The 23423-nt window shown below is 28.1% G+C and overlaps 2 protein-coding genes across 2 annotated transcripts; both read left to right on the forward strand.

The window, feature by feature from the left end:
• Window positions 1–1738: 1738 nt before the first annotated feature.
• OCT59_017646 (uncharacterized protein) lies at window positions 1739–5360 on the forward strand (the record flags this gene model as incomplete). The annotated part of the gene is made up of 6 exons (XM_025310206.2): window positions 1739–2709; window positions 2795–2932; window positions 3009–3616; window positions 3685–4092; window positions 4185–4827; window positions 4907–5360. 6 exons carry the CDS (start codon window positions 1739–1741, stop codon window positions 5358–5360), a joined length of 3222 nt encoding a protein of 1073 aa, XP_025184770.2.
• A 1411-nt stretch (window positions 5361–6771) lies between these two features.
• OCT59_017647 (uncharacterized protein) lies at window positions 6772–10328 on the forward strand (the record flags this gene model as incomplete). Its single annotated transcript, XM_025331618.2, has 6 exons — window positions 6772–7714; window positions 7810–9039; window positions 9112–9591; window positions 9677–9843; window positions 9919–9989; window positions 10068–10328. 6 exons carry the CDS (start codon window positions 6772–6774, stop codon window positions 10264–10266), a joined length of 3090 nt encoding a protein of 1029 aa, XP_025184771.1. The 3' UTR covers window positions 10267–10328.
• Between the last annotated feature and the right edge of the window lie 13095 nt (window positions 10329–23423).

Genomic DNA, 23423 nt, shown 5'->3' on the forward strand with positions numbered 1-23423 from the left:
TGTGTGCTTCTTTTATTCCTTTCCTTTTTACATTCAAACAATAATAAATGTGTTCAAACACAAAGCAAAAAATAAGCCTGCCCTAATGTGATCACTGAAGAACTACTGAAGAATAATACAAAAAATCGAGTCTCTAACTCCTGTTTTATTATATAATAGTAGTGTGATATAACACGTAAAAAACGAATACAAATCCATGGTACATGTTTCTATATGCAATGCACCATAATTTCACCATTATTTTTGATTAAAATACTTTAATTCATCTTGAAAAATAGTGGGTCTGTGGTTTGACAATGGAATGGATTCTATACCATCGGAGCTAATGTCATATTTTCCTAACACCTCACTCAGACTTTAATAGGACGAAGAAAATTTCAATTTTTTCTTTTTAATTTTCTTGGCGAGGTCCGCAGATCCCAAATTGTATATATTCTTCTTGTCTTGAGAAATGAACGACCGATAATCTCTTGCTTTTCTAAAATTTCGAGAACCTTATTATATTTCAAGTCCTCCTTACGGAAGAAATCGATAAGTTCCTTCGTTTTGAATTCAACTAAAGTAGGAGCATTTCAGGGGTGAAAATTGGAACAGGAGTATTCATTCTGACATAACGTTTTGTAGGCTCGGTTGAAAAAAGAGAATAGTTAGCGAAAGAATTATTATTTTGGAGAAGATTTATGTGACCGTTCACATGGTATTGCATGGCATTTCGGCAAAATACGCCTCGACACATAATATCTTTAGGGTTGAGTATATTTATGTTGCGAAAGAAAATTGGGTTAAATAAAAAATAAATTTAGGTATAATTTCGGATATTTTGAGGGGCGAACGCTTATAGTGATCATCAGTCTACTAGCTCCCTGTGAATACATTGTTTTTATATAAATAACCAATATAAAAATTTCTAATTTATTCGCTGATCGGCAAATGTACAATAATTTATAATATATACAGTATACAGTATATGTATTTACTGTAGAATAAAAATTAAACTATTGATTATACTATAATAGATGGCTTTGAAAATTTGTGTAATTCAGAAAGATTTACATTTTTCAAATGAGAAAGGTTTCTTTAATTTATCTGTAATATCAATATTATTTTTCAAGTGTAGTAGTAATAGTTCTGAAGCTTTTTACCCATTTTTAAAATTTTTTAAAATGGATTCTATCCGATCCTAGTAAAATTTTTGCCAAGATATAATTAATACATATAAATGTCAATTTTTTTAGTCAATCTTTACTGATCTAGATAATTCCGATTTTCACGAGAAAATAATATTTTTTTAGTAATTGTTAACATTAAATTAATAAACATAAGAGGAAGTCTAAATTAAAGCCAAACTTAACATTTCAGGATTAAGTAACAAAAACTTTTTTATTTTTAATCTAATTATATATTTTTCGGCTTTTTATTTTAATTACTTATTCAAGCCAATTTGTGTAATTGTACGATTGTGTAACAAAATAGTAAAGACATGTAAATTAATTACAATACAACTAAATACAATTGATATTATACTTGTAATACTATTATATAGAAAACCTTAATTTAAAATAATTTATACTGTAAATTTAGAGTTATGTTTTTGGAGTTGTTATCCGTAAAGTTTCTTGTGTTCATTCTTGTGTGTACAGTACTTTTTTTTGCATATATTGAGTGTTTTCCATTCGCAAGATTCATTCTCTAAGTCCATTAGGTACTTTTTTTTCCCGTTCATTATATTGAAACGAATATGATGCAGTCATCTTTTGGACTTTTCCTAAATGAGACTAATTCGAGGCTTATGATGTTACTATATATTTGTTTTATAATAATTTTCTTGCCTCAATTGAGTTTTGCCGATGTTGCTAAGTCTTTTTCAATTGAAACTGAAAGTAACGATCAAAAAATAATTCAAGGAATTAGTTATCATGATGGAACTATCTTATTAAGATTAATTAATAGAGAAAGAGATCCCACAGATTGTAAGACGCAAAATTTAACGTTTACGATTATTGAGAAAACTTGGATTCTGGATTATACTGGAGAACCATTTCTGGATTTTGTTAATTCTAATAGGAATTCTACAGATGATTCTATTATAGATAAAATAAATTTTTGTTCAAATTCAATTGAAAATTTTCTTCCAACATCAGGATCACCATCTCCTTATGGGTTCGGATGTAAATTTCCTCCTTATGGGTTCGGATGTAAAGTTACATGTGACAATTCAGAAAACCAACCTCCAGCATGTAATAACCTTCCAAAATGCAGCGAAACCCAGCAGGTTCTCGGATGTGATGGTGAGACATTGAATTGTGTGAAGTATCCGACATCTCCCAAATGTGTAGAAATTGCAGTTACAAAGGCAAATCTTACTGGTGAGCCATTAGACTGTGCAAAATATCCAGGAGCTAACGTATGTAACATAGATTGTTCTAATATACCGTATTTACCTGGATGTGATGATTGCAATAATAATAAGGATGCTTTAGGATGTGATGTATGTAATAAAGATTCACTTAATCCGAGATGTAAAAGTGGTTATTGCGATAATTACCCCGATGCACCAGAATGTGGCTTAATTAACATGGATAAAGTAAAAATTCATGCAGTTGATGATAAGAATGGAAACAAATTTATTTTGGCTACATATTATTGTTATGATTTCGCAACAGATTTCGATTGTGGTAGATTATTCGATATGGAGGGAGTTCAAATCAAGTATGTAAAATCAATAAACGTACTATACACCCTACTTACAATATATATATATTGTATTGATTATATTTTTGATATTTTAATACAGAAATTATAACTTTGTCATTGTTTGTGGTGGAAAATTTTTTAAGTATCTTAAATACCTTAGTGATATTGATGAATTGGAATTTTTATGTTATAATTTCGAAAACGATATATTACAATTGACTATTAATGAAAAACCCATGTAAGTTAAATTAAAGTTAAATATATATATTGTATATCCTTTTTTTATCTTTTACTCATATAATTTTAATGCTTAGACTTTCTTTAAACACATCTAACTTTAACTCGAATCTTTTGAGTGTATTCGTAACAGAAGACGGTGGATATGGTATAGTAAATCGTAGTGATGCAACAATCTTTGTTACACTTTTACAAAATAATAAAACATTTAAAAATTATTTTCAAATTCACTTGCGAAATTACGAAATAATAGAAATAACACGTATATACGTATGTAATATAGCATATCAGTCATCAGGTTATAGTTGCGTTATTCAAACAACTGAAAGTGGTCAATTAACAACATATTATGAAGTTGATTTCTTAAGCAATGGTATTTATAACACAACAAAAATTAACTTACCTCTAAGGGTGAACGATGGTATTACCGATGTTCAGCCATTAAATTTTGGTGGTTATGTTATTAAGACAATACATAGAATTTACGGAAATGTAACTTTCTATTTTATTAATAACAATGGAGAAGTAAAAGAAGTGATTAATTTCAAGACTCTTGACATTTACACTAGTTTTGTAACTTCCGATAACATTATCGTTTTTATTCCATATGAATCTTCAATTTTTGATTTTAGTTACAAAAAACTTTCTATATATGTCAATTATCATTTTAAAAATATTTCCCTAGGTAAGTATTTTAAATGAATAAATAAATAAAAGTATTTATATTTAACTTTGTTTTTCTTATCTCCGTAGTTGAAGGAGGTGAAACATTTCCGGGAGGACCAGGGGGATATGGAAGTTCAAAAATATTGTCTACAACTCCATTAAAAAATTCTACAAATCTTCGAGATGATATACTATCTAAGGAATTTACCATTAAATATAATACATCTATAAGCCCATCAACAGGAAATTTTAGTGTTTACCAAGTTATTTATGACTTTCCGGACTTTCCGTCTTATGTAACCTTAAAACAAACTATTCCCGCGAAAAATGATCAATTTGTTACATTTTACGATGACACTGTTAAATTGCAGATATTGAATACTACCATTAGTAAATTTAATGCTATTTATTTTATTACCGTCGATGATGATTTTGTAAAAGAAACAAATGGTCAGAATGTTATAGGTATTAGAAAAAATATTTGGAGATTTAATGGTAAGTTTATTATTTAGTCAGTATAGTTTTCTTACGCTGCGTATCATAATATTAATCGGATATTAATCGGAATATTTTGTATTTATGTTTAGTTACATTCGCTTCGGATAATTTTTTAAATGAATCGGAAAGTGCAATCATTCGACTGACAATCAAAGGAACAAAATATTATACTAATCTTACTTCGGTTCATAAAAACGAATTTGTATTTTCAATGGAAAGTCAATTACGTAAAGCAATTTCATGTACAGGTTGTCTAAATATTACCAAATATTTTCAATATGATGCTCATACTAGTTATAATGCCAAATTTAATTCTACAGCATATAATGCTCAGATTTTAATGAGAGTCGACATTAATGCTACAGACGAACGGAGTTCAAATCAACTTTTAAAAGATTTAAATGATACAATCGTATATAAAGAAATCAATTCATTAGTATTTGGAAATACTACTTACCTTGATGCATCATATGGAGCTCATCGAACCAAAAATCTTTGGAAGGAATATTGGGGATTTCTTCTTGCGGCTTGTATTTTATTTGCTATATTGACATTATTGGTTATTATAAAGCTCATAAGGATGACGCGCGATAAACGTGATCCTCATCAAATTCAGGAAGAAAGAAATCTTTTATCAATTTTCTTATTTGTATTGATTCTAATTGATTTAGCATTGGATATTACATTCATATCCAATCATGGAAGAGATTACATATGGATTTTCCCTGCAACGTAAGAAAATTTTGAATTTTTGAAATATATGAATTTATTATACCATTTGAAATTAACTTTTTTTAACATTTTTTTATAGTATCTTCTTTTTAATATTTCCACTATTTCTTAATTTCATATTTGCATGCATTATAATTGTGAAAGAAAGAGAAATTATACAAGGGAAGAAGTTGGGAGTTTTTTATAAGTGGTGGAAAAGTCATCGGATTATAGTGAATACAGCATTATTATTATCATGTCTTGATATTGATGCATTACGAATTATATCATCTAGAGATAAAAGTGGAAGAGTATTCACAGATGAAGGAGAAAAATCGTTCCTTATTTCAACCGTAGCTGTAATACTTTTTGAAGAAATACCACAACTTTTTATTTATGTTACATATTATAAATTTCATATTAAACCAGCTATAGTACCAATTCTCGTGCTTTCATCATGTGTAATAATTATAGTATTTAAAATAATTTTTTTAATATACTCCATTATTCATTATCAAGAACGCAAACGCACGAACAAAATACAACAAAAATAGGTAGATTTATACTTTAATATTAAAAGTTGACTTCGTCACTATTATTAAATTAGTCTCTAAAACAAAATATTTTGATAAAGAAATGACATCATTTTTAATTAAACAGCTTAATAAAATTTAAATACTCGAATTAAATGATTTATTCATTTTCGCGTCTTTAATATTGTAATTACAATTACAATGATGTCTACATCATGCGTAAATACATAATACAGAATTCGTCACCGTAGTATTTCTAATAACTCACTTATTGGATGGGGGAAGACCGAATAACTAAATTCTGTACAAATGTTTTGATTGACATTGTATTTTCCTTATCTATTATTGTAAATGGTAAAATTGGCAACTCGGTAATAAAAAAATATGTAAATGACATTTTGACGCGATTTTGCCTAAAGTAATTTTGGTCAAGAATGCATACTAGAATTTTTTTTGTCTTATCTGTTATTTAGACCGAAGTGTAACGAAGGATTATATAATTCTATGCAAGGTAATATGCAATGACCGCCGGATGTCCGTCTAACAAAAGTGTCATTCTTGATATACCAAAATTAAATATACGTCTATTAAGAATCATGCTATAAAAAATGATATTTTTGCTTCGTACGTGACGTTGTAATTTCGCTGTACTTAATTACAATTTAACTGACCAAATAGTTCACGCCCTGAAGAAATGCGTAGCTATTAGTAAGTTCATCTTAGTTGCTGACATATTGTTCGGGTTCTATTGTGTAATTCGGGTATATCCCGTCAACCTTTCGTTAGAGAGATATACTTGTTTTGTTGATATTTTGTAAAACGGTTAACAGTGCATTGCATGAGGCAATTTTACCCGATATGTATTCGGATGGCAATCTTAGAAATTCTTAGCATAGAACTTATTAATATGCAAGATTGTGATCTATAAGATCTTTTCTAATCTTATGTTTATAACTTAAATACATCCTCAAAGTAATTTTAGTTAGTTCAGAAACTCATTGATCAGTGTACAATATTAATATAATTTTCTTATTGTGCAATAATAATTTTTGATCAACCTATTAGATTAACATATGAGGTAATTACAATTAATTGTAATATGGAAAGTAATTGACAGATTTTGATTTTATTACCGTACCACAAGTTAACTATCCCCCTTTAACTTAAATTCGTTAGCATATCTAATGGTTACAAATTTAAATTTTTATAGTACTTTCAGGATAGAAGTTGTATCTTGTGCAGTGCGGTACGGTTGTGCTAAAATTTAAAATTATAGCTCGGGTGCATCCAGGTTGGATTGTAATTTATTTTGTTCCGATTTTTCGTGTAACATTTCTTGAAAAGTTATTTTTCTAATATATATATAAAATAAAAGTCCTAAAAATATTAAAAAAAAAAATTTTTTTTTTAGTTTTAAATTTATTATTGTGACATGGGAAGTATTAAAGATTTTAGAATTATAATAGATAATAATGGACCGGAATTAATTGATCGAATTATTGTTTCTCAAGAAGATAATTCAATCCTTGATATTAAAAGTGAAAAAGAAGTTGATGGTGAAGATATTCTCAAAAGTAAGACTTTTAATGACAAAGAAGATTATGATGAGGATCTCATAAATAATGATATTATAAATAATAATGTTGAAGAAAATGATGATAATAGTGCAAAAGAAGTTTATGTTGGAGAAACTCTCAAAAGTTTTGTCGTTACTTATAGTGAAGTAGATAATTCAATTATTGGATGGTCAATTAATATTGAAAAGGATGGACGACAAAAACCTGTTACATATTTTAATTTTAATGACCCTAATTATAATATTCATAATATTTATCCAAATTCACTTGTATTATATAAAGAATATTTGATTTTGTTGTATCGTGACAAGAATGATGATTATATAGCTCGTATTAATTTAAGTGATGATAAAGATCTTGTTAAAATAAAATGTGAAAGAAAATTTTCTACTATTGAGCGAAATTCGGTAGGACTTCTTCCTAATGGTGATATAATTTTAGTGTCGTTAAATGATGAATCGAAAGATTACAAAATTTACAAGTACAATAATCAGTTAACAAATCAAATGTACGATATAATAATTCCTGAAAGTACAGAAGAACGTATCAATGTTAATTGTTTTGTATATCAAACAAAGCTATTTCTTTTTGATGAACATCGGATGACCCAATGGGATTTAAATGGAAATGATATAACTTTTGATAAGCAATACATTCTTGATGATAATATATATGATCCGTCTAAATTTGATATGGTTATTGTAATAAACAAGAATCAAACATTGTTGGCATTGAATATATCTCCAGATATAATCGATATATTTTCGATAGAAACTGGAATGCAAATTTCAAGATATGGTTAGTATTATTTCGTGTACATCATTGAACAGTATAAAATAACTTGTATTAGTCATATATAAAATTTTATTTATTAATTTATTTTTTAAATTTAGAGGGAAAAAATCAACTTCCAATAGAATTCATAATTTTAAATGATGGTTCTGAAGGATTGATTATTAGTACGTACTCTGATAAAGAAAAATTATTATACAAATTTCTAGATCCTTTTATTCCTTCCGATGCAATTGATATTACCAATGTTATTAATGATAGTAAAAATATTATTATAACTAAATCAAAAAGAAAATTTTCTATTATTGAAGATAATGTTTGTATTACAGATATTACAGATGAATTACAAGATATTTTAAATAATAAAATTAAATCACCATTACCATCACCAGATTTTATACCTATGTTTGAAGAAGTTGAGAAGTATAGGGATGATGTGAATAAATATGGAAAACATGGGGAAAACTTTTTAAGTATTATGAATGATCCAGTGCAATTTTCAAAATTTTATTTAAAAATGTTAGAAACAGCATCAGCGGGTAAAACGGAAACCCCAAGAAAAAAATATTTCTTTGTCGCTAAATCAATTCTCGATAAAATTATTCAACATGATTCAACAAATTACAGTATCTCGGCATTATTACCTTCGATTGATTTAAATTTATTTGATTTAAGTGATTATAATGATTCTAAATTAGCGAGGAAATATATTTCAATTACATCTCTTATATTAGATCCCACCAATTCATCCGTTAAAAATTCGACTTCACCTTATAAGGCATTTTCGAAAGATATTTCTATTAGAAAAAGTTCAACTAATAGTTTTCTTAATAGTTCAATAACATTATTTTCGTCATTATATAAAGACATGAAGGATTTAAGAATACCGGAAGAAACTGCATCTATTAGATTTATTGTTCCTTTTTCTCCAATTTGTGAATATAAAGATGGTGAAGAAGGTCGAGAAGATAACTTTTGGAATGATTTTTTACACGGACCAGAAGATTCTCTCCTATTTTGTAATATAGATACTGGAAATTTTTATAAATGGTGGAATTTTGTTGCAATTGTAGATTTTAAATGGAAAATTGTTAAAAAAATTTATTATTTGATTTGGTTATTTTATACTCTTTTTTTCCTTTTTTTTATATTGGCTACCACAAAGAGTAATTTAGAACGTACTAATGATTTTAATTATACTGGTGTTATTGTTCCTAGTGATATTTATTATATAATTACATGTTTATTTGGTATTATACATTTATTTTTTGAAGTTAGACATTGTTTATGGGAACCAAAAGTTTATTTTAATGATCCATGGAATTATTTTGGTAAGATGTAAGATTATTTTATTTTTTTTAAACGAAAAAAAAAAAAATTAATACCTTATTTATTATTAATAGATTTAGGAGCATATTCTTTACCTATTTTAACATCTATATATTATTTTATTCTCGAATATGGCGATATGAAATCTACATATATGATTGACAATGAAAAATCAACATCAAACTACGATATTATTAAAGGAATTATAGCAATTTCTAATTTATTATTATATTTTAAATTATTATTATTTCTTCGAGTATTTAAATCATTCGGAATTTACTTTGCCATAATTATTGGCGTCCCTAAAAAAGTTTTCCCATTCTTAGTAGTCTTACTTTTTGTTTTTCTTGGATTTGCTCATGCATTTTTCACTCTCTTACGAGTAACAGATCCATCATCTGATTCATCGTCTACTTCTAATCCATCGCCTACTTCTAATCCATCGCCTACTTTTAATTCAACACCTACTTCTAATTCATCATCCACAGATGATAACAAAGATAAATTTAATGAGTTTGGTAGTTCACTTCTAACAATATTTTATATTCTTATAGGTAGGTAAAAAATAATTTATTATTATTATTATTTAATTATTCTTTTAATTAAGAATTAATTAATTATTATTGTTTTTAATAATAGGTTCTACTGATTCGGTAACATCACAGAAGCCTATTTTAGTAGCAATTCTATCAGTGTTAGTTACATTTATTTTAATCGTTTATCTTAATAATTTATTTATTGGATTGCTTAATTTTGCGATGGAAGATTACAACAAACCCGAACAATTTTTACTTCAAAAAGCAAAGGTAACTGAATTTAATTATAATCATTAAAGAAATGATAACTGCTAATTAGGTATACTAATTATGTTTTAATAAAAGATTATTATGGAAATTGAATTATTTTATATGACATATAATCAAAGAAGAAAATTGCCGAATCCAAATTGGATGTAAGTAAAAGAAATTATGAAATTTATTTATTTATTTGATTTTTCTAATTAATTAATTAATTCTTATAAATATTTCAGTTATTGTGATATTCCTGAAGAAGATGTTCGTAAATTGATTTATGCAATTGATAATAAAAAAACTCAATTCAATTATGATCCTTTACATATAAGTAAAAATCTAAGAAAATTGTTGGATATTCCAGAACCAAGAAACAAATTGGAAGAAATTGAACGACAAATAATGGATTTAAAAAAAAAGTACGAACAAGATGAATAAAAATTATCAATGCTTAATGATGTATCAATAAAATTAGCATATATTGTGTATTTTTGTTTTTTTATTTTTTTTTTCTAATAATTAATATATGCTGTAAAATGGTAGAAAAAAATATAGTAATTTAGGTGTTATTTATTGTAAATTATTATAATTTATTTAAAAATTTAAATAAAATTTATAAAATTTGTTAATAATACGAGGATAAATTGAAGATTCCGTAAACGAACATCTTAATCGTCACGCCAATAATTTATATAGTGTAGAGTGATAGAGTGATTAATGGCCGGCATTATTTGTAATTCCGGTCAGCACTACAGTCCTGAAAATTACAGCCAGTTTTTTGGCGCGCTTGTCGAGTCCAATAACTAATGTACTATACAGGAAATTGACTCGTTTTTATTAAAGTTTATTTTGTGAAAACGAAGATTTGAGATTAAATTTATGAAGAGAAATTCTGCGCATATATAAACATCCAGCGTTCTACTTTAAATTTGCCAAATTTTTATTGTACTGTAAAATATAAAAAACTGTAAAAGAATAAAAAAACTAATAGCTTGAAAAAAGACTAACTGTAATGGAAACATTGTTTATAAAAAAATTTCTTTTTGTTTTTTTTTTTAAAAAAAAAGAACGATTTTCGTTGTAAAAACAAATATTTTTCAAGGGTTTAAATGGAAATGACACGATTGTGGAGATTATACAAAAAAGGAAACAGTGGCGAATTTTGTGGGAGAACGTTTTGCAGGCTAGGAAATTTTATAATTTTATCTCTCGAGATAGTCCTCTGCTTTGCTCGGGACAATAAGCAATAGATTCTACTTTATGAAATCTGAATCCATCCGTATGGAATAAAAGCTAAACAGCTTAAATGTACAGAACACAATATTTATTTCGGGCAAAAATTCATCTCTAACATGAGTAACATTATTATTTTTTTATCATTATAGTACAAACACAAAAATGATCGATCATAAAGACGTAGAAGTTGCCCAAAGTAATAAAGACTGCGTTACGTAAGAACAAGAAATATGATAGTCTTACGAAAAAAAATTACGAGTTGAAAAGGATCCGAATGACTATATTAAGAAAGTCATAGTCAAGATATTTTCAAATGAAGAAGCATACACTTTAAGGCTAAAGAATTATCGGTAATTTCGTCTTATCTACAAGTCTCTTTTTGAGTTTTTTTGTTAACTCCATAAGGTATTCAGAGTTTTGCTTCAGAAATTCGCTTCGAACCTTCTGAGCTTCTTGGAGGGCGCGCTCATACCATCCTAAGTTTTTCTAAATAATGTGTCATATGTTATTACGCACAACTTCTACTGCTTGCCATTAGTGATAATTTTTAACTAACTTTTAAACAATAATTATATTTCTTGTTCATTTATAGCTCTAATCCACTCTCTAATAAGATATTTATATTAAAGGAGTTTAACACTTCATCTTTTTCCATATTCCATAATCCATTCCTTATCTTAGCAATATGTCTCGCAATGGCCACAAATATCAGTATCAAGTTTTCCTTCTCCATAGTGTAAACAGTCTTGAGTGTGTTAATTTCACTTTTCAAATTTCTATTGAAACGCTTAATAGAATTGTGAACATCATCATTATTGCCAGGGGTAAGGTATAATGTTTTCCAATATACTTTCGAATTTCTCCAAGCAGAAATCACTTATAATATCCACTTCAGAAGTAACCACCATATCTACTATTATGGCGAGATGATTTCTATCTCGTTCTCAAAGATACCTTGTCTAGTGATTGTCTTGATTCCTTCTAATTCATAATTTTCTCCTTTGATAACTTAGTTGTATGGCATCAGAGGTTAAGATAGAAAATCGGGGATTGATAATGAGAGACTTGAGCATGATTGTCTCTTCTGCTTCATCAGAGTGACAATATTATGGCAAAAAAAGCTTTAAAATATTTAATAAGCTTATTACTATGAGAAATCTTTGGTAATAAACAGCATAGCATAAATTGCTGCGGCTTCTACTATAATTTAAAGAAATGTTTTAAAAGCCTATTTCGAGATTAAATAATTGATTTTCTTTATCTACGTTCAATAGTAAATTCTAAATTATTATGGTCTTTTTTGTGAATCCAGCTTTGCGAATACAAATCTTGAAAAATCTTATATATACATTTTCAAATGAGTTTAGGCAGGTTTATATTAACAGTTAATGTTTATATTACATATAATATATACTTTTAAATATTTAACATTTAAGTAAATAAAAGAAGAAAAGGGTAAAGGAAGACAAATGGCTTATTTATATTTATTTTTATTTCATTAAAGCCTAAATCATAGCCATGGCTTATTTATATTTATATTTATTTTATCAAAGCCTAAATCATAGCCATAGCCACATTAATCTCAGCCTGGCATGCCCTATAAAAAAATTTTATCCGTTATTCCTGAAAAAACTCCATAAAAATGAGCCTTTCACGGATCCATTCATGAAAAATGTAAATAATTCGATAAATTCCGTGATATAAGGTTATTAATTCCGGAAATATAAGCCTTTACGGAAAAAAGATGGAATATAAAAAAATGGATTGATTTTTTTTACAGGTATGGTTGATAGAATCACTGATATTTATCAAAAAAACAATAAGGTTTATTAAAAAATAAAAAAAATAGTATAAAGATATATATATGATATTTAAATATATAAAAGTTAAATACAAAATACAAATAAATTATTTATCAAATGCTTTATATTAGAACATTACTTTAATTTGTAAAAATTGATATAAACTGATTACAATTGTAAGAAAAGTTCAAAGCTTTATTTTGTACAATTATTGTACTCACTAGTCGAAATCATTTCTTTCGGCATTAATACCTTTTGTCAAAAGTTCGTCATTGTCATCACGTGATTCGTCACACAATCGGCTAATTACAAAATTCAGAAAAATTTGGCATAAATCAACTGGTCAATTTTTGGCTAATTTTTGATTGAGTTGTAACATAAAAAAAACCATAAATCGACCAGTACTTTTTTTTTATCGATTTTTTTATTAATAACACAATCGACTTGGAATATTCAGCCTTAATACAAATTGGCCTATATTTGATGATCTATGATTAAAGTTGCCTGCCGAAACTCTACAGGCCATCATCAGGAAATTTTATAGCGCAAAAAATTGCGTAAGTTTACGATTTTGTAAGTTTACGAAAGTTTATGGCATAATATTTCGAAAAATTTCAAAATATTACGTAAGTTTACAATTTCGTAAGATTTATGTGATATTACGGTTAAAATATTACGTAAGTTTTCAATATCGTAAGATTTACGCAATATTACGGTCAAAATATTCTGCAAATTTACGAAACTGTAAACCTGCGTAATATTACGGTTGAAATATTTCGAAAATTTACGAAACTGTAAACCTGCGTAATATTACGGTTGAAATATTTCGAAAATTTACGAAACTGTAAACCTGCGTAATATTACGGTTAAAATATTTCGAAAATTTACGAAACTTGTAAACCTGCGTAATATTACGGTTGAAATATTTCGAAAATTTACGAAACTGTAAACCTGCGTAATATTACGGTTAAAATATTTCGAAAATTTACGAAACTGTAAACCTGCGTAATATTACGGTTGAAATATTTCGAAAATTTACGAGATTGTAAACTGCATATGCAGTAGAACGTATACAAGGGGCATGTGATACTATTGAATAATCAAAAATAATATAAACACCTTTTCTTTTATATAAACACCAGTTTGGGAAAGCAAATTTATTTTTATTTATGAATTTTTTATTATTTACAATTTTTATGTTAAAAATTAAAGTAAATTCTAATTTTTATTATAACTTAATAAAAAAAATACACATTTGATACTTGTTCGCTACTATTTTATAAAATAGTACCCAGGCTGTACGGCGTGGACGTCAGTATCAGTCACAGCCCAAAAAAAATGTGAGTCTCCAGCCGATATTTGGTACGGACTGGGCCTAGCTACTCACTTAATAAATAATAAAAAAATAAAAATAATTATCTTCTTCTACGATACGTAGGTAAGTTTCTCCTTGCCCTACGATCGTCACGCGCGACTAAAATTGATCAAATTTATCAAATTTAAAACATGAACGTAAATATTAATTATAAATTTTATTATAGTATAATTACCCGGCCTCTCCCAAAATCTCGTTCTAAATTCGCGATAATATCTTGCGCCGGTACGCGTCCACAGCCGCCGCCCAGGGTTACCATTACGATAAAGGACATAGTTCTAAATATCAAAATCAGTTTGAATATTCGGTAAATACATTTAATTTATATGAATGTAATGTTATTTATTTACTTACATGGTAATCCCCGACGAGGTTCCTCCACTTTTGGCTGCACTGTTCGCCCGGAAACCCTCGTTCGAAATATTCTATTTATTCTGATTCAATTAAATGGATTGGTTAATTTGAATTTAAATTCTTTCTTAAAGAAATTATAGATATTAGTCATATGAACCTATTGGCAACAGAGTCCCAAAAATCTTGGCGGCTTCTACCATTAATATTGTGGTAGGCGCGGTTTCTGTCTCGGCGTATGTCAACAAGTTCGTCCATCATAGCCCAGTTCCAATGGACGTTATAGTGGGAACGACGACGTGTGTGGCGAGGCATTATTAGTAATTTGATTTTGGGATGAGTAAAAATTTGAAAGAAAGTCGTAAAATGTCACTTTAAATAAAATTTGAACAATACCTCTTTGGTTTGATTTTATTTCTCGTTTCAATTAAAATTTAATTTATTAGACTTTTCATCATTAAACATATTAATTAAATTTCATGCGGATATGGATTATCTAAATATAAATATCATGATTCTAAATATAAATATAAATCACTTAATTTATTTTAATTTTTTTTAAAAAAAAATCTTAGTTTGATTTCAATTAAAAATAATTAAAAATCATGTACATGTTTTGGTTATTTAAATATAAATATCAATATATTATATTTAAAAATAAACCAATTTATTATTAGCACATTCTATTGAATTTTAAAAAAATCAATTTTTTTTTTAAAAAAAAATCACATATTTAAAAATAAAACAATTATATTCTGATTAAATATTTTGCGTACATTTCTTAAAAAAATCATAAAAAAAAATCTTGTACGTCGTACATGCAATTACTAAATATCATCCCCTTGTGATAAATAAAAAATTACGCAACACAAATTCAACACAAACTCAACACAAATTTAACAAATTTAACGAAATTTGGCTAAAATTAATAATTTTTTACCAGAATTATCAACACAAATTGAACACAAATTGAACACAAATTTCAGTCACGATTTATTTATGTCACACCCGCTATACGATGTACATGATTTCTGGCCAATCAAAATTAGGCTGATCCTTGCATCATTTAATCATTTAATCATGCACGCGTTTTTGTCTTATTTATTTTTGTTTCTTATTTCTTTATTCTTTTGTTCAATATTTTTAATTTTTTTGTCTCTTCTTTCTATTATTTCTTTAATTATATACAATATATTTACATATATTTCATAATTTATTGCTTTGCAGGTATAGAAATATTTGTTTATTAATACTAATTATTTTCATTTTTTTTTACCTCTTTGTTATTTTGTATCGTAATACTAACAATAATATCCATGTTTCCTTTATTCCTTTTTACTTGTACTTTAATACTAACGATACTAACAATACTAACAACATGTTTATTTTTTCCTTTCTCTTTATTTCTTTATTCTTTTGTTCAATTACTTTGCAGGTATAGAAATATTTATTTATTAATACTAATTATTTTAATATTAACGCGTTTTTTTTTACCTCTTTGTTACTTTATGTCGTAATACTAACAATACTATCTACGTTTCCTTTATTTCTTTTTACTTGTACTTTAATACTAACGATAATATCCATGTTTCTTTTACTCCTTTTACTGTTTCTTTAACTCTTTTTACCTTAATACTAACAATAATAACAATATTTCTTTTATCTTTATATCTAATACTAACGTTACTATAGCTGTTTCTCTTCTTTTTACGTCTAATAATATTGTTACTCTACTCTTTCTCTTTTTTACTTTTATGTATTCTGTATATATTAATAAATACTTGTAATTTTTTATGATTATATCTAATAAAACATACATTATATAAACTTATAGTACAGAAAATGAAGTATTATTTATCGAAATATTTTGAAATATTACGAAATATTAAGTTGTGTAAATCACAGAATATTACGAATCGTCAAATTATGGAACATTACGCATCATAGAATTTCGAAATATTTTAAAAAGTTGCGAAGTATTACGCAGTAAAATTACGGAATATTACGAATCGTAAAATTACGAAGCCTTGCATACAGTAATATTTCGAAATATTTTAAAAAGTTACAAAATATTACGCTTACGCAAACTTGCGGCGGGTCTGAAAACTTACGAAATATTATGTAAAATTACGAAATATTGCGAACCGCAAAATTACAGAATATTACAAATCGTAAAATTACGAAGCTTTGCATATCGTAATATTTCAAAATATTTTAAAAAGTTACGAAATATTACGCTTACGCAAACTTGCGGCGGGTCTGGAAGCTTACGAAATATTATGATGTGTAAACTTGCGCAACTTTTCGCACTATATAATTTCCTGATGATTGTCAAAATGTCGAAATGCTGAAATAGTTTCGACATGTCGAAATTGTCAAAACCTGAAAATATTACGCTTCATATAATAACTCAGCATCCAATGATCATAGAAAGATGCACCATAGCTCGTTGGAATCGTCTCATAACGACGTGTCAAATGGTGGTTAGATCGTCTTCCTACAATCACTGGATACCAAGATATTGAGCGAATCATCAAAAATCAGCATTTTGTATTTTGCGATACTGTGCTGTTTGACATTTCGCCTATTATCTCGGCATCCAGTGATCATAAAAAGACGATTTACCCTTCTTAATGACTTCCAAGTCGAATTGTATGGTGAAATTTGGCTGTGTCGGAATGTTCTTTTCCATGCTTGGGAAGAGTCGCAGGGTATCTCGGCTGCTTCCAAATTACGTGGCCCATCTATAAATTCTTCTCCTATTGTTTCTTCTCCACATACAAATAACTCTTCTTTGGCGACAGTTTCTCAGGATTCCTGGATTTCTTGGATATCCTCTTCTATAATTCGGGGTGGATCATGGATCTCGCACTTGGATTTTCTGCGCCGCTTAACAGTTCAACCTCTTAGGATTTCTTTCTGGTAACAGACTGGATTTTTGGATGTTGGATAGTTGACTCACACTGGCCTTCGGGTAAAGTTGGGGTATGCGATTCTGTAATAGTCTAGTTTTTCTTTGCTTTAATTTTATTTTAGTTTAGATTTCTTTACTTGTATGAATCGTGAAGCTACTCTTTTTATTTTATTAGTTTATTTTCTTATTTTTGTAATATAGTTCGTTTAAATTTTCGATGTTAAAATATAAATAAAATAAAGTCATAAGACTGTTTGCACAATAAAAAGATGATTTAACTACCATTCGACTCGCCGTTATGAGACGATTCCAACGAGCTATGGTGCATCTTTCTACAATCATTGGATGCCGAGTTATTAAGTGAAACGTCAAATGGCGCAGTATCGCAAAATACAAAATGCTGATTTTTGATGTTTCGCTTAATATCTCGGCATCTAGTGATCGTAAAAAGATGATTTAACCACCATTCGACTCGTCGTTATGAGACGATTCCAACAAGCTATGGTGCATCTTTCTACGATCATTGGATGCCGAGTTATTATGTGAAATGTCAAACGGCACAGTATCGCAAATACAAAATGCTGATTTTTGACGATTTGCTCAATATCTTGGTATCCAGTGATCGTAGGAAGACGATCTAACCACCATTCAATACGTCGTTATGAGACGATTCCAATGAGCTATGGTGTATCTTTCTACGATCATTGGATGCTGAGTTATTATGTAAAACGTAATATGTTTAGGTTTTGACAATTTTGACATGTTGAAACTATTTCAGCATTTCGACAAATCAGAGAGCCAATGTCAAAATGTCAAAATAGTTTCAACAATTTTGACATGCCAAAACTCTCTAATTTTGGCAGGCAACTTTAATCTTAATGACATACTTTTAAATTAATAAAAATTTCTGGTTCAATTCTTTCCCACTCTTTTCAAATTATATTCTGGAAAATATTTATGGTAATTGATTTTTTTTTTACTACCAGCTTATTAACCTGTCTCTCTACACACCTCTTCAATATGTTCCACAAATTCTTTATAGGATAGAGACATTTTCCCATAAGCTACCTTTGTACGACATTGTGCAAAACTCCATAAGCCATATTGTTATAGGTAAAGCATAACTAATCGTAAATAGACATGTAAACAAAAAATGACCATCATATAAATATGTTTACTGTGTAATCAGGTAAAATTATTTGCCAAACAGATGTATATTGCAGGAATTATCAAAGAATTTCAACATATAATTTTTATTATAATTATTTTTTTCACACACTGTATATTATATTATTAATTTGAAAAAAAAATTATGTGTACACATGTAATATTGTATTATTAATTTAATTAATAATTATCAATATAGTACGGAGATAAAATCTGTTGATTATTAAAAGTTTAAGTTGAAGTTTCTTTTTTTTTTACTATTTCTAAAAAACTCTTTCAGTTTCCTAATAATAATGATAACCTCTTTCTTACGACTCTTAACATGCCTAAACAACAAAAGCAAAAAGGTAATAATATAAGACAAAAAATTAATACTTTGACATTTTATTTATTATTCTTATAATGTAGTATTTACTCAAAAAATTACAAGAAATAAAGAGACCATTAAAGATGTAATATGTAATTATTTTTAGAAGGTTATAAGGTTGCAACTATTACAACATACATACAACACTTTTGTTGTAATTACAACACAATATTATAATTATTATATAGTATTATAATTACTACTAGTATTGTAATTATTATATATATATATTTTTTTTTTTTTTTTGCTGCAGCGCATTTAATTCTTTATTAAGATAAAAACGTTGAGGTCCCCCTATTCCCTCTGTCATCAATTTACAGAGTTGCCACGTCAAATAGGCATTCTCATGGTCGAACGAATGAATAAACGAACGAATGAACAAATAAACGAACAAGCAAATAATCCACAACATAATTAACAAACAACATAATCAACAATCAACATGCAACAACATATGACAACAACATTCGCATGTCTGAAATGTGTGCCAGGTTGATGGCACAATGTGGCGCAGCGATTTTTTCCAAAAAAAATAAATTGCAATTTTTTTTATTTAAAATAAAACCTTTAAATTCCTGCATTAGGTGTATTTTTGTCTGCTCTGCAAATTTACTTAGAGCATATACGGGTGGTTTAGAAGGCCATTTTCGAGTTATTTAACAAAAACTGTTCTTTCGACAAATTCAATTTTGGAAATGATCAACAAAGATGATAAAATCGGTTGTTATATACTAAAGTCAAAATCTACTTCCAAAACCTCCTTCCATTTATAAGTGAATTTTGTAAAACAGATGAAAATACATCTAATGTATAAATTTGAAAGCTTTACATTAAAAAAAAAATCTTTAACTTAAATCTTTTTGAAATTACTGCGCCACACTGCGCCATCAACCTGTCACACATTTCAGGCGTGCACAACATTCTTGGTTTACGACATAAATAACGTTAGTAATATAAAACATCAAGCGACATAAAATTAAATTTAACTTCTCTAAATTTTCCCAAATTATATCCACTTTTACCTTTAATTTCAAACTTCGATAGCTCTCGCTACGAATTATTACTTTTCAAAAGTGTATATTTAATTCATCTTAAAATTTTCATTTTATTCAATTAAAATTAATTAAGCAAACACTAATTAAAGTTTAGGGCGAACCTATTACCTTTAATTAATATTAAACTTTATTAACAAATAATTAAATGAAACTTATATTTTTATTGAGTTATTCAAAACTAACTGACTAACTGTGGAATTCGCTTTGAATTCCGCTCTCTATTTAAACAAATTTTATAATACTTTCTATTATAATATATGCTATCTATATACTATCTTTTATGTTCTTTTACATATTATCTTTGAACTATCTTCCTAATATGCTATCTATATTTTAAATACGCTATCTTTTAATATGCTATTTTAATATGCTATCTTTAATATGCTATCTTTTAATATGTTTCTATATTATCTTTTTAATACACTATCTTTCAATATATTTCTATTTTTAATATGTTGCATGTTATCTTTTATGTTCCGTCTTTTAATATACTTTCTTCCAATATGTTTCTGTCTTTAATATATTATATTCCATCTTTTGTAGCTTATATCTTTTCATATCATCTTTTATATTATCTTTTATCTTCTATATTATCTTTTCATATTATCTTTTATATTATCTTTTCATATATTTTATAATATTGTTTTTATGTATTTTCATTATGCGTGTTCCTCTAATCCGCTGTCCCTCCATTTTATATGATTTACCTTTCGTGGCTTATAATTATTCTTTCTAATTGTTCTTATTGTTAAACTCAATAAACTGGTTGCTAAGCCGCAATTGATCAACTCCCTACTCAATCTATTGGTTCCTTGTTAATCATTCAATAAATATTACATCATGTAGATCATTACTCTTCTTAAATGTTTATCCTTTTCGGCTAATCATTTATCCATTCACGCTGATTCGAGATTTGTTCATTTGTACTTAGTACTTGACGTTCATATTTAATCTATTTGGTATATTATTTATTCATGCTAGGTATTCAACCGCTCACAACGTTAAGTTGATACAATACATGTAAAACCTAAACTAATCCTAATTTGTTACAAGAACTAAACCACCTATTAATATCTGACGATAAAACCATGTGTGCACTGTCAGTGAGGGACTTAGGCTAGAGGAGTAAGTCCGCTTATAAGCGTCCTGTTCTTAGATAATATATCCTCCCGGTCTACACCATGAGTGCCTCCAAGGACTCACTGCTACTGCAGACGAAATCCGAATTCGAACAAAAAGAAGTAAAAGGAGCAAAAACAGAAAGTCAGGGTAAAAAAAAAAATTTAAAAAAAGGGAATAAAACTAAATAAAATTAGTATGCTACAAATACAAAGCCCACTACGAAATCTTCATTCAGTAGTTCACCAAAACTGTCATATCATCCCGTTAATTTTCCAGTCTTTTTAATAGTGAATGTATTTCGGCAAGCAATGTGAGCTTACCCGACTTACTACCATCCAAACCTTTCTTCAAATTCTTAAAAATAGAAGAATTGTTTTTCTTTCTGGAAGGTTTGCCCTCCTTGTTCTTATTATTTGTAGTATTTGGTTCAACCTTGTTAGCTGAGTCTTGGTTCTGCTTCTGATTATGCCCACTTTTTGATGATCGATTATGACCTTTAGATAGTTGAGGGAAAAAGTACCTAGTTCAAATACCTTCATATTCGTGCAAGTTCAACTTGGTATTCGTGATTTTATCCAAATTTGCCCAATTTTCGTAATACGTGATGAGCTTGCGGGTACATTTCTCCTGAACCACCTTAAAAGCTTTGCATCCCAAATGTGAGATAGGTGATTGGGAAGGGTCTGAGGGGTATAGCATTGAGGTGGTGACAGTTCCAGGTAAATCTTTCACCACAGCCTGAAATTGTTTTCTTTCCTTTCTTTGTTGAAGATTCCAGTTAGCAGGATACCATCGGACAGGTAAACCTCCTAAAGGAGCAGTCCAGACTCCTTGATTCTATAGGTTCATAGCCCACTCGTTGAAGTTGATTGAAACGGTGACCGGTAAGTATTTTTTCTAGAGCTTTTCTTGAATGGATAATATCCTAGGATTTATCTGGATTATCCTATTATCCTAACTGTATCTGGTTAATTTCAAAGTGGATATCTGGATTCAAAATTTGAGAGATGGATAATCCTATGAATCCGTAAGGATAATCTGGTTAATTTTTAGATTTAGAATGATCACCAATCTTGATCAAGCCACTTTACCCCTTTTTTTTAGTGATGTATTTCGTTTTATTTTTTTTTTGTTTAAAGAAACCTTAATGAAGATTATTTTTCCCATATTACATTAAAGTTTTATCCAAACAAGGCAAACATGTCAAATGAAAATATAAATAATAAAAAACGTGTGTGGTCTCAAATTGATATAGAAAATCCTTCACAATTTAGTAACCATGAAGAGAGTTTAGATATACAAAGAAAAACTGAAAACGCTTTTGATAAGCTTAATAAAGAAAAGTCTGGTGACTCTGGTCCATCAAATGTTCAAAATAAGGGAAAAGGAGGATCAAAACTTCGCAGTTGGTATATTATTGGGGTGAACAAAAAACTCATCCAACCGATTCAAACAAATATATTTTTAAGTGTAATCAAAAATATGATAATGGTGAATATTGTACTGTTGAAATTGAAATATCGGGTCCAACTGGTAATATTATTAGTCATCTAAATAGAAAACACAAAATTTATGAAAGTACTAAACCTGCAATTACAACACCTCCTTTAAAACAAATTAAAATTGATCATTTTACCATTTCGTCTGATTCTTCTATTCAAATGACTTCTCAGCGTCAAAAATATTTGGAAAATCTTCTTTATGAATGGCTTGTTTTGGATTGTCAACCCTTTTATCTATTAAAGTCACCTGCTTTTCGCCAATTTATTAATGCATTGAATGAAAACTTTGAGCTTCCAAGTTGTAAAGAATTTAGAAAGAAAATTTTTGAAGCATTTGATTTTACAAGAAATCAACTTATACAATATATTCAAGAAAATGCAATTTCAGTTTCACTTACATGAGGACCCCGGATATCTCCAAAACAGGTCATAAGTCACACTTTCGGCAGATTGGCCCATTTTTCAGGGGCTCAAAAAATCGTTTTTTGTAAATATCTCGGCATCCAGTGGTCCAATTTTGATGAACTTTTTTTTAAATTGTAGAGCTAAATGAGGGCTACAAAATAAAAAAAGTTCATTAAAATTGAATTACTGGATGCTGAGATATTTACAAAAAACGATTTTTTGAGTTTTAGCAAAAAGGGGTGTTTTTGGCCAAAAGTCCATTATGACCTTTATATTAGATATCCGGGGTCCTCTTACAT

The sequence above is a fragment of the Rhizophagus irregularis genome, chromosome 26 (genome assembly GCF_026210795.1).
Source record: "Rhizophagus irregularis chromosome 26, complete sequence".
Taxonomy (NCBI): domain Eukaryota; kingdom Fungi; phylum Glomeromycota; class Glomeromycetes; order Glomerales; family Glomeraceae; genus Rhizophagus; species Rhizophagus irregularis.